The following is a 12,531-nucleotide window of genomic DNA, read 5'->3' as shown; positions in this document are numbered from 1 at the left end:
ATCTGGCGTGTGTTTTTTTTTTTACATTTTGGTTCATCTACATGTTCCCGATTCAACGGGAACACTTACATTTATAGGGGAACTAGTGTGATCTCACAACAACCACAAAAAAAGAAACAAAACATTTACTCCTCATCCTGTAAATGTTCAGCTTACACACAATATTTCTCCTTCAACAGGTTATCTGAAGCCTCCTCCTCCTCCTGCTCCTGCTCCTCCAGGAGACTCACAATCTTTCTTTAAAAAAGTTTCACTTCTCGTTTGCTCGAAATACTTTCACACGTCTTCCATTTTTTTTTAACGCTGCGTGTGCTGCACTGCTGCTGCTGCTGCTGCTGGGGGGGCTACAGGGAGGCTGTTGGGGTACTTGCATGGGATCCCATTGTGGAGAGCCGGGCCAGATTGGGAGGTGAAGTCGGGGAGGAGGAGGAGGTGGAGGAGGAGGAGGAGGAGGGGGGCGTCCATTTGCATGTTATTACCATAGCATGTGTCAGGCCGTATATAACAGGCTGCAGGCGGCCTTGGCTGGAGACAGACGCACAGTTCACAGTGAGGAAAGACATTAGGAGGAAGAAGGAAGCATGTTGGACCAGTGACAAATCTGTCCTTGGGTTAGACCAAGACCTTCACACAAAAAGCTACTTCCTAAAACCTTCCACTTTCTTCCACTAAAAAACAAAACAAAACAAGGAACGCATCTTTTATTTTTTTCCCTCTTTACGCATTGGATTAACGCTTTCTAACGGAACTGGAGGACTTCTCTGTTTTTGAACGCGCACTCGCACAAGTTCACAGATCTTGTTTTTGTGATCTTTTTATTTATTTTGAAGGATTGGGATTTATCCTCTTCTCGCTCCTCGGGACATGAGTGAGAGCGGCGCGGCTGACAGCGGCAGCAGTTGATGCGAGAACCCCGTGAGGCGACAGAAACGTGCTCGATGCATCTTCCTCAGAGGGATTGAACAGGAGGAGGCACCCTGAGGACAAGCCGAGCCCCGAGACTTTTTACTTTATTTATTTATTATTTATTATGTATTTATTTAATATGGGGCGCGTCATCCTGCTGACTCTCGCCGTCATGTCCATGTTCCTGTGCCAGGTAAGCTCCTGAATCTTTATAATTTTTTTCCCCAAACAATGAACCATCACCCCCTCCTCCTCCTCCTGCTCTCCCTCCCTCCCCTCCCACCACAACACTCACTCATACACGCGCGGTGTGTGTGTGTAGTTAATGAGAAGTTGCTTTCCTCCGCAGGGGTTTTGTTCGGGAGTTTTTGAGCTGAAGTTGCAGGAGTTCCTAAACAAGAAGGGAGTACAGGGCAACAAAAACTGCTGTAAGGGAGGCCTGACGTCGTCTTTCCAGCAGCAGTGCGAATGTCAAACCTTCTTCAGGATCTGTCTCAAGCACTACCAGCCCAACGCCTCCCCGGAGCCTCCGTGCACCTACGGCGGCGCCGTGACGCCCGTGCTCGGCTCCAACTCGTTCCAGGTCCCCGATGTCATCCCGGAGAGTTCATTCAGCAACCCCGTCAGGATAAACTTCGGCTTCACGTGGCCGGTAAGTTCAGCCATTCATGTCCATTTTCACTATTTGAAGCGCAGGCGACAGAATCGCGCCATTTTTTTTGTTGTAAATCCGTGCGTAAAAACGCGCCGCGGCACGATCTCTGACCACAGCTTAAGAGCCGAGAGCGCACAAAGTTTACAGGTATTCAGTTTCAGCAGATCGGGTTAGACAGTTTGCATTCAGCACAGAGGGTGTATGGCACAGTCGCCTCGGGCCTTTGCTTGATGTTATCGCCACATCTCCGCTGGCCACCTGTCTCATGAAGCCATTTGTGTTCCCAGGGGACCTTCTCGCTGATCATTGAGGCATTACACACCGACTCCAAAGACGACCTCTCCACAGGTAGGAAACAAACACCCTTCCCTTTTTCAATCTTTGTCACATTCACGCACTTTCCTCATGCCTTAACCCTTAAATTTCCCCCTCCACATGTGCACTTTAGAGAATCCAGAGCGCGTCATCAGCACCATGACCACACAGAGGCATCTAACGGTGGGAGAGGACTGGTCTCAGGACCTGCACACCGGCGGCAGGACGGAGCTCAAGTACTCGTACCGCTTCGTGTGCGATGAGCACTACTACGGGGACGGCTGCTCGGTGTTCTGCCGGCCCAGAGACGACGCCTTCGGCCACTTCACCTGTGGAGAGCGCGGGGAGATCGTGTGCGACTCCGGGTGGAAGGGACAGTACTGCACTGAACGTGAGTAACACAACTTTTTGTTATTGTGTCCGGAGTGTGTGTGTGTAGACGTGTGTGTGTGATATTTCAAGACACAAATTGAAAAAAAGAAGATATGATCAGAGATAAAAACCCAATAAAGTTGCTTTAAACTTCAGATAAACAGATTATACGATGATGTAAAGATGTTATTTGTTAAAAAGTGTAGAAAACATAAAGTATTAAAAAAGTTAATTTTCTCTGTTGGGGCTGTAATCAGATCCTCTGAGTGCCGTTAGAAGGCAACTTGTGCGTAAACACCACACGCACCCCCTCCTCCTCCCTCACACACGCACACACACACACACACACGACCACTTGATTTATTCTAAGGAAAGTTTTTTGGGGAATAATCTCACGCGTGCCATAAATTTACATGCTACCTTCCGATTCGTTACTCTCGGAGTGGGCCGGGCGCTGATTGGCCGAGGCGGGGGAGGTATTGTTTGAAGTGGGCAGCTGCCGGCAGAGAGGAGACAATGGAGCAGCTGTCGCGCACTGGCAACACACTCGCCAGCTGTCCACTCTTATCTGCCCCAATCCGAGACATTAAGGGGAGTGTGTGTGTGTGTGTGTGTGTGTGTGTGTGTGTGCGTGTGTGTGTGTGTGTGTGTGTGTGTGTGTGTGTGTGTGCGCACAGAATGAATAAAAGAGTTTTGACCCGCAGCGAAGAAGAAAAAAAAAAGAGGGTGGTGGGGTGGGCTGAGGGGGTCTGTGCGTGTGTGTGTGTGTGTGTGTGTAGCTCTCTTCGGCACACACACATTCACACACCCCCTCCTTTGTCTCAGCACTATGTTAAGCAGAAAATTCTTCCACGGTGATAAGGAGATTGAGTTTAAGGTAACAGCTAATAGGTTTTAGGAGCCTCTCCTTTCATTTATTTTAATGACTTTTTTGGGGCTTTGGGTGATAAACGTCATATCTCGAAGAGAAAACTAAGCCATGAACCTGTGTTTGAGTTGTTTTTCCTAAAAAGTCTAAAAAGGTGTTTTTTTTCTCTCTCTACAGCGATCTGCCTGCCGGGCTGCGACGAAGAGCACGGCTTCTGCGAGAAACCCGGAGAGTGCAAGTAAGTTTGTCTTTGGTTCACTGGGGCATTAATTAATTAGTGGGACGCATGAGGTAATGTGAGTGGACTGACCGGTGTTTCCTCCTAATTGGACAACAACAGGTGCAGAGTGGGATTCAAAGGCCGCTACTGCGACGAGTGCATTCGTTACCCGGGCTGCCTCCACGGGACCTGCCAGCAGCCCTGGCAGTGCAACTGTCAGGAGGGCTGGGGAGGACTCTTCTGCAACCAAGGTGAGGAGAGAGTGTGATGAGAGTGATCAGTGATAGGGTGATTGGCTGATCAAGGTTGTTGAGGCTCAGTTTGTAAAAAAAGTGAAGTACAGCTGGAAGAATATCAGATGAAAAGATGATTTTTCAACTCCACTCTGAACCATTTTCATGGTCTTTGAACCAGCAAATCACCACATCAGTGTTTCTGGGTTTACTTCAGTTGTTAATTGACCGAAGCCTTTGCTGAGTGGGAAGACGAGACAGTTAGAAAGTCTGTAGTTCGGCGCAAGATCTTTGCCCCGTGTCATCTCCCATCTTTCATTTTTGATAACTGGTAAAAGTCATCAACGATGTAAAAAGAAAAGGGCAGGAGAGGAACAAAATGAGGCGTCATCACTGCGGTAAAGAAACAACAACAGAGCTGCAGTTGTCTCCAAGTGAACAGCACAGACAGGAAACAAAAAAAAAACCACTGGAAGAAGAGAAAGAGTCGAGTGTGCCGGAGGACAAAAAAGACATTCTGTCGCCGCTGCTGTTGTCCCGCCATGTGTTGTGCTGTGGCTAATCCACATGTGTTCGCTGTGTCTTTCCAGATCTCAACTACTGCACTCACCACAAGCCCTGCATGAATGGAGCCACTTGTAGCAACACTGGTCAGGGCAGCTACACCTGTTCCTGCAAGCCCGGCTTCACTGGGGCCAGCTGTGAGACCCAGGTCAACGAATGCGCTGGAAACCCCTGTCGCAACGGAGGGAGCTGCACTGTAAGTGTTGTTTTTACTTCTTAAGACATCTTGGAATGAGAATAGTGACATCCTGTCAACTGTGGCTCACACATGTCACGAGCCTTCATCCCTTCTCTTCCATCTCTTTCTCCTGACTTCACATTAAGCCAGAAAAAGCTTCCAAAACAATGGAACAGATACAACACGAGGCACAGTGAGATGTAAAGACGTTCAGCTTGCAGCAGCTGCAGTTACGAGACAGATCTTGATGTCGAGCCTGTTCTATTTTCTCCCCCACAGGATTTGGAGAACACATATACCTGCACTTGCCCTCACGGTTTCTATGGCAACAACTGCGAGCTGAGTGCCATGACGTGCGCTGATGGGCCCTGCTCCAACGGTGGCCGCTGTGCTGACAACCCTGACGGAGGCTACTTCTGCCAGTGCCCCACAGGATACGCGGGGTTCAACTGCGAGAAGAAGATTGACCACTGCACCTCTGGCCCCTGCTCCAACGGTAAGACAGATCTCATTGAAGTTGTGCAAATTTCTTTCTGAGTTCCTTTTGAATCCAAACAACTTGTCATTCCAACTTCCTGACCAAACATCTATTCCTCTGTTCTCAGGTGCCCGTTGTGTGGATCTCGTCAACTCGTACCTATGTCAGTGTCCCGATGGTTTCACTGGCATGAACTGTGACCACACCGGGGACGAGTGCTCTATGTACCCTTGCCAAAATGGCGGGACGTGCCAGGAAGGTCTTGATGGCTACACCTGCACCTGCCCGCCGGGATACACCGGCCGCAACTGCAGCTCACCCATCAGCCGCTGTGAACACAACCCTTGCCACAACGGCGCCACCTGCCACGAGAGAAACAACCGCTACGTCTGCGCGTGTGTTCCTGGCTACGGTGGCAGAAACTGTCAGTTCTTGCTTCCAGAGCACGCTGCCATCCGCGGGTCGGAGGTGCCCTGGATGGCTGTCGGGTCCGGTGTGGCCCTGGTGCTGCTGCTGCTGGCAGGATGCGCCGTACTTGTAGGATTTTTCCGATCGAAATCCCAGCGCGGCGGTCAAATAGAAACCGTCAGTGAGGGAGAGACAATAAATAACCTGACTAACAACTGTCACCGGAGTGACAGGGACCTTGCGGTCAGTGTGATGCCAACGCCAGGCGTCAAAAATATCAACAAGAAGATGGACTTATGCAGTGGTGACCCCGATGAAGGATCGTCACCAGGGAGGAGCAGCTACAAGAGCCGCAATCCGCCTGCAGACTACAACCTCGTACAAGAGGTCAACTACGAGCAGGCGGCTAAAGAGGCCATGCTTGAGGCCGCCTGTGAGGACAAGTGCCAATCCCTGGACTCATTTGAGTTCGAGGAGAAACGCAGCAAACGTTTAAAATGGTAAATATTTTTTGCTGAAAAGTTTCAAACCTCTCAAACCAACTGTATTACTGAGGCTGTCAGAATGACGGAGCTAATGATGTTTTTTCTGTCTTTCCTGCAGCGATGCATCAGAAAAGAAAGCCCCAGAAATGTCTGCATGTGCGGACACCAAGTACAAATCTGTGTTTGTGATGTCAGAGGAGAAGGACGAATGTATAATTGCAACTGAGGTGAGTTGTGTTCGCTTGACTTTGTTTTACCTTTCAGTGTATCAGGACTTCCGTCTGTGATCGTGTGGCACAACAAACTAATGTTTTTTTTGTCTTCTTGTTGTATCTGCAGGTGTAACGAGCCACCAATGGGCTGCCCGTTGCTCATTTGCTCTATGGGAGAGTTTTTATACTCCTTCAGATGCTGCTCTAACCCTAGGGGGAGGTGTCCCGCCTTGAGACTGCTGCTGATACTGAGACGTTTAACTGATATTCAGAGTGAGCTGGTTCTCTACTGGAAACTAAGCGCAGGCAGCGGCGGCCTGTGGGATAAGAACTGGCGGGGTAAAAAAAAAAAAAAAGAAAAAGAAAAGTTTACGGTTGAAAGTAAACTGCCACTTAGCTTTCTGTTCTGCCTTTTATCGGGGAGAGGGGGTAAAAAAATAAATAAGATATAAACGGACAGTGTCTCGTGGCGATAACGTGCGACGCTACGATTTTTGTTTTTGCAACATTTGCACCCAGGCCTTTTCTCTAACCCACACGCCGTTGCTGAGCGCAGGAACTGCATCAAACGGTGGATGTTTGGCCATACTGGCCTGTTCTTCATGAGGCTGTTCACATGGGCTGTGCACCCATCACCACACCTGTGAAGACTGTATGTATACTTGATCACTGTGTTAAACTGAAGTGCGTTTTCTTCCCCTAAGCCCCCTCCAAAACCATTTATGACATAGTATTGTTCATTTTTTTCATTTCTTTTTTCGGGGACATGAAAACTTTGGTCTTAATTACAAAAAAAAAAAAATGTTGCTTTTTGATACAGATTGTCCTTTTTGTAAAATAAAGAAAGAAAAAACAAGAAAAAAGTTATGATTTAAAAAACTATGATTTAATTTAAGTTAATTTAATGATTTTGTGTTATTTTTATTTTGTATTGTATATTTGTGATGTTTGTTATGATTATTTAAGTTGGCTTTTTTTTTAATGATGATATTTGCAAAGGCACTTCAGGTCAATGGGACTCTTTTTTTTAAGAAAAATGTTATTTAAGAGGGATTGTACTGTACAAATTGTTATGTCACTGTCTCCTTTACCGTTTTTGAATGAAGGAATTAGCCAAGACTATTTTTCCAAATAAATATTGCTAAACATGAAACGTTTAATTGCGTCCAACTTTTTTGTTTTGTCCATCTGCAGGCACTCTGAAAAAAAAAACACTTCTTTAGGGGTCTGTGAGCAAAGTTAATCAGTAACATCTGTTGTCTTCCCCTGGCGACCCCATAGTGGGCTTTTCTATGCCGACACTGTTGGCTACTGCCAGAAGTTGAAAGTGTCTCCCTGGAGACGGGAGAGGGGGCCTATTCATAAAAAACAATGTCCCTACGCTAGATTTACCACTCCTATTTCTCCCCCTAAAGAACAAGTCAGGTAATTCATGGCTCTAAAATTCAGATCAATGTAGAGTTACGCCTACTGGACGTCCAGCTCTTTGGGTTTTTGGTTTTTCCACCCTTCCTGTTTCCCACCAAAAATAACTTTAGTGGCTTTTTTTCTCACTTCTATCCTTCCACTGCAGTAAAAGTTTTGTCACATTTAAACACAGCCATCGTGTCAGCGAGGGAAACTTCACATTTTACTTTTCTCAATTAGCTCTTTAAATTCCCCTCAGTTTTCTTTCTTAATTGCCCCACAAGGACGTTGATTGTTTTTCAAGACACAAATAACTGTAAATCATCAGCCCGGTAGAGTCGGCCTCTGGAGGGGTTTATAACCCCGCGGCATTATGGGAACAGACTTCAGCACAGACAATGATGGAATTGACAATGGGGCACACAAAAGGCCACCCTTGGGAGAGCCTGCGTGTCCCTCGGCATGCTGGGAGAAAGAGAGTAACAGGAACAGATGTTGTTGAGTAACAGATGCCTTCTGGCCAGAGTTCAGCCACGACCAGCCAGACCTTCAAAGGCCCTGAGCTCCCGGGGAAAAAAAGGAGAATATCTATGGGCCGTCAAGAAAAGACAGCTTCTACATTGTCCTCCTGATAAATATGTTGGGATTTTTGAGAAATGGCAGAGATAAGAGGACACCTCAGAGGACTTTTGTGTTGAGTGATGAATGCAGACAAAGGAACTACAGTATGTTGGTCAGGGACACAAAAAAAGCATTCAGTCAACAATTTGAGGAATAAAGGAGTTATTTTTTTCACATTATAAAAGAGTACGCATCAAGAATTTAGCAGCTTTTAAGGGTCAGAACTCTGTGAGAAAAGTCACAGAACAACAGTGACCACATTAATGTTTGATTCAAATTCAAAGATGTGAAAAAACACCTTTTTGTTTTTACCTGACAGCTGCTGAAACAACCTTTATTTATCCAATAGACGATTAATCCGTCAGAAAAGAGTGAAAAATGCACAACAGTTTTTCATTTTGACACTTAGTTCCTTGTTGTGTCCACCAACAGCTAAAAACCCAAATATATGAATTGACTATCATGTAAAACTGATTAATAAAATAGTTGAAGTTTTTTCAATAAGTTTTTCTATGAGAGCTTTTCTGTTTTTATTTAACCCTCTGGCATCTGGGGTAATGTTCAACATTTGTTTACCACATAAAATTATACTGTACATCTAGTTAATCCTGTTCTGTTGGCAGTTATCTTAAACTGTGAGAAGTTGTTTTTACCACCTCTTTATGTCAAACAAGATTTAAAAAATAAATGAAAAGAATTATACATGTAGCGCCCTGCTAATTTGTTTATATTGGTTTATTACATTTATTTCAGTTGGTAAGGTGTTCTGATGTGGGCCTATACATGTATTGCTGCTGTTAATATTTGTATGGTTAATGTGGCGAAAGATATCAAAATGTCCTATGTTTTGAAAGGCCTTTGAACGCCTCAGGTTTGTCTTGGGTTCTCATTTGTTCGGGCAGCTGTCAATCATTTTCTCTGTTATTGGAGATTAACCTGTCGGATTGTTAGAGGGGCGGGGCTAGGGGGAAAGGGAGGGAAATGAGGAGAGAAAGAGCCGCGGAGAGAAGTGGAAAGACGTTAAGTCCGAGCAAACTGTCAAATAACTTTATAAAAAGTTATCATTTACCGTTATCAAGCAGAAGTTTATGCGAGTGTTTGCTTATTTTGTTAAGAGTGTAACCGAGCGTGTTGTAGAAGTGAGGGCTCGTTACTGGCGACAGTTGAAGACCAAGATGGGACTGTTGCTAGCTGTTAGCATCGTAGCTGCTAATCAGGAGACACTACGGATGAGGTTGGACATTGGACGTCGCAGGGCGGATGAGTCCTGCAGGACCAAGCATCTGGACAGAATCAAGGTTTTGGAGGAAGTTGCTGGACTGCTTTTCCGTGGTTCGGGTGAGTATCCCGACCTGCGGTTTCAACGTGGATTTCTATATGAGCTCCAGCATGCCGCCATCACTGGTACCAGCTGAAACAAGCGGTATTACTGTGTTGAAGGTTTCTAATGTGAGTGTATTTCTTGGTTATGAGGTGATTCAAAACAAAGGAAAAACATATGAGCCACAAGGTTTAGACATTAAAACAGTTTATTAGTGCTAAATCCTTGTTTGAAGGTGTTTTTCATGCTGATGATGTTTATATTAAATATTAGCTATAGTTACTGTTAAAGTCAACTGCATGGGAAAATTAATGCTCAATAACAGTATAGCTGCTATTAGTAAACTAACAATTTAGCCAGAGTCATTTTCAAAGTGCAGTAATTATTGCACAACATCCCAAATTATACATTTTAGTAGCTCTCACCTATTCGCTCCCATGCAGTCTGATACATAAAAGGGGTATTCTTGAAAATCATAAAGCAGAGTTGAGTGAGAGGGCTACATACACACACAACATATTTTTCAACCCTTATTTGTTAATAAAACAAGCTAATAACTGAGCTTTTACTGTGTACCAGGTAAAATATTCACACAAGTCTGCAGGTTTGAGATTGTGGCCGTTATTCAGAGATTTTTAAGCAACTGTGATTTATAAAAACATGAAAATAAACTTGTACTAAACACTGTGACTAAAGAGGGTTTAAACAAACTTTACATGCAACAGTATTTTGGTGCAGCGATGAACTGATTTCACTCTTAGTACTTTACTTCACTTATTACCCAACTTTAAAATTATTGTATCTGCAATCAGATTTAAAAAATACATGTACTTGTCGATATACTGTATGTATTAATTACTTTTACTTGTACTTTTAATACTTAAGTACGTTTAATATCATATACTTTAAGTCTTTTAGTCAGCTACTACTCAGATTGGTTATTTCTACTAACAAAGTATATTTTTTGTGATATTTTCTTCTTCTATCTCATCTTTTATTCAAGTAAACACTAAAATGTTTTGTTGTGTAACCCTTTATTTAAAAAAAAAAAAAAAAAAGGGACATAATGGTACATTATTTAATTTTTTTCAGAAGTGGTGAGTTAAAAGTTGAGCCTTCAGTGCAACACGAAGCAACAAAGCAGAAAAAACAGCAACTGAACAAAACTAACATTCACCAAAACACCTGCATGAGAGATGTTCAGTTTATTTATTTCATTTTCACTGAAATCTGTTCTTCAGCCGTACTTTTTGTTTGTTTTTATTCATTAAATTGTTCTCCATCATTTAGTTATTGTATCATTTCTGATTTGAAATTCAAGAAGTGTTGAAAAAAAGCCAATAAAGAAATGTTGTGTTGACATGATACAATAAAATGCTCATGTCATTAAATACATCATATTGTTGTTAAAAAGGTTAATGCATTAAAACCGTGAGACTGACAGTTTTCCTCAGATTAAATCTATAATCAATGCATCCACACTCGTAACACGGAGCTTAAGTTAAAACACTGAGTCAAGTCTGGACTTTAAGTGCAGTTTTAAGGTACTTAAACTTCACTTGGGTACTTTTTTATTCTACTTTATACTTCTACTTTACTTTTCAGAGGCAACTCGTGTGCTCTTTTGTTATTTACCTTGTTAATATTTTACATACAAAGCATCTGGGCAGCTTTTAAAAATGGGACTCATGGTTAATGATTAAGCTGCTAAACTAAATATAAACTAGGTAATAATTAATGAATATTGATAACTCTGTTTACACATTAATGCCTCAGTGGTAATACTCCAACATAAGAATAGATAGCAGCATATTAACACCGACTGGATGAGTACTTTCACTTTTGTTACACTTCAGTTTACACTTCCAATACCAGAGTTTGTGTTAAAGCTACTTTATTCAGTCATCATCTCCTCCCCCCCATGCCGATGGAAAGTCAGGCAAAGTTTTGTAGTCCACAAAACATTTCTGGAGCTTCAGATAGCGTCACAAATGTACGTTTTAAACACAAGTCTCCAGCTGCTTCAGTTGTTTAGCAGAATGCTGCAACTCTGTTTTGCTGTGAAGCTCCAGAAATGTTTTGTGGACTACGAGACTTCACCTGACTTTCCATCAGCATGAGGGGAGGAGACTATTGACTGTATTTACATTTTTGCGTGAACTGTTCCTTTAAATAAATCTGAATTCTTCTCCTTCTTCCACTGAACACTTACCACAAACAACAACACAGCGTTATCAAAGTTTAAAATAATAAGTGTCCAGACAGGAGTGCTGAGCTGTGATTCGTTGATTCGTACAAACACACACTTAAAACGTTGACTGAAAGAAAACAAATAAATGAAATGAAATGACGAGCAGCTGGCCTGGAGCCATAGAAGACTTTTTATTTGGAGAAAGAAATCTTTGAAATCACTCATTTTTAAAATTCAATTAATTCATTGAGTACAACATCTAAGTTCTCAGAAAAAGTTAAAATCATGCCTTTAGTCTTTTTTATACATAAAAGATGTGGTTTTACGATGACAAGTGATTTTTTTTTTTTATAAAATGACAGTTTTCTTCTTTCTGACATATTTTTAACCTCTGTTAAAAGAAATATTAATGTAGAAAAACAATTATCAACTTCCCTCCCAATAAAACAAAGAACAAAAAAAAAGGCAAAACACAGTACGTTACAATGCGCTGACATGGCTTCAAAGCACACATATTACAGTACTGTACAAGGGTCCGCCTCAGACAAAATGCACCAAAACCACTGCTGAGGATAGATCAAACCTCTGAAACAGCTCAACACTGCTTATTTACCAAACCCAGACCACAGCATGGCGTTGGCAACTGGAAAATGAGGTAAATATTTCCAAAAAAAGCACCAAAGGTTTGGCGTTAAAATTTTAATATAGCTTATAACCAACAGTGAGTTGGAGGCGTTTCAGTCCAGCTTCTCTTAAACATCTTCTTTTTTTTTTTTTCCGTCCACGACGCTGGCGAAACAAACTGAGTCTGCAAATTCATTTGCAATGTTCAGAGGCCAATGAACACACGCTGCCAAGCCTAGTTCCCTGTAAATAAGCAGTTTCTCCACATTTAAAAATGGGACATTTAATGTCAATATTTATAGTGAAGTCCAGACAGAAAGGATTTGAATCTACGTCTTTGCTGGATTCACTCTTTTTTATTTGGAATAAAATTGTAATTAAAGTGATATTCTAGTCGAATTATCTCATCACTCGCCAAATATTCAAGCTCAAAAATGGCTCACTTGTGAGGGAGGCCCACTTATGAAATCATG

At 42.9% G+C, this 12,531-nt stretch overlaps 1 protein-coding gene across 1 annotated transcript; it reads left to right on the top strand.

Moving 5' to 3' along the window:
• Positions 1-549: 549 nt before the first annotated feature.
• dla (deltaA) lies at positions 550-7,047 on the top strand. Its single transcript, XM_084374914.1, has 11 exons — positions 550-1,099; positions 1,256-1,558; positions 1,849-1,909; positions 2,010-2,267; positions 3,294-3,354; positions 3,457-3,587; positions 4,160-4,329; positions 4,591-4,807; positions 4,917-5,697; positions 5,801-5,909; positions 6,022-7,047. Exons 1-11 carry the CDS (start codon positions 1,031-1,033, stop codon positions 6,025-6,027), a joined length of 2,166 nt encoding a protein of 721 aa, XP_084231040.1. The 5' UTR covers positions 550-1,030; the 3' UTR covers positions 6,028-7,047.
• The last annotated feature ends 5,484 nt before the right edge of the window (positions 7,048-12,531 follow it).

Source organism: Pagrus pagrus (assembly GCF_965226575.1).
Source record: "Pagrus pagrus genome assembly, chromosome: 2".
Taxonomy (NCBI): domain Eukaryota; kingdom Metazoa; phylum Chordata; class Actinopteri; order Spariformes; family Sparidae; genus Pagrus; species Pagrus pagrus.
Note: the sequence above shows the minus strand (reverse complement) of the source record. Positions and strands in the feature narration are given on the sequence as shown.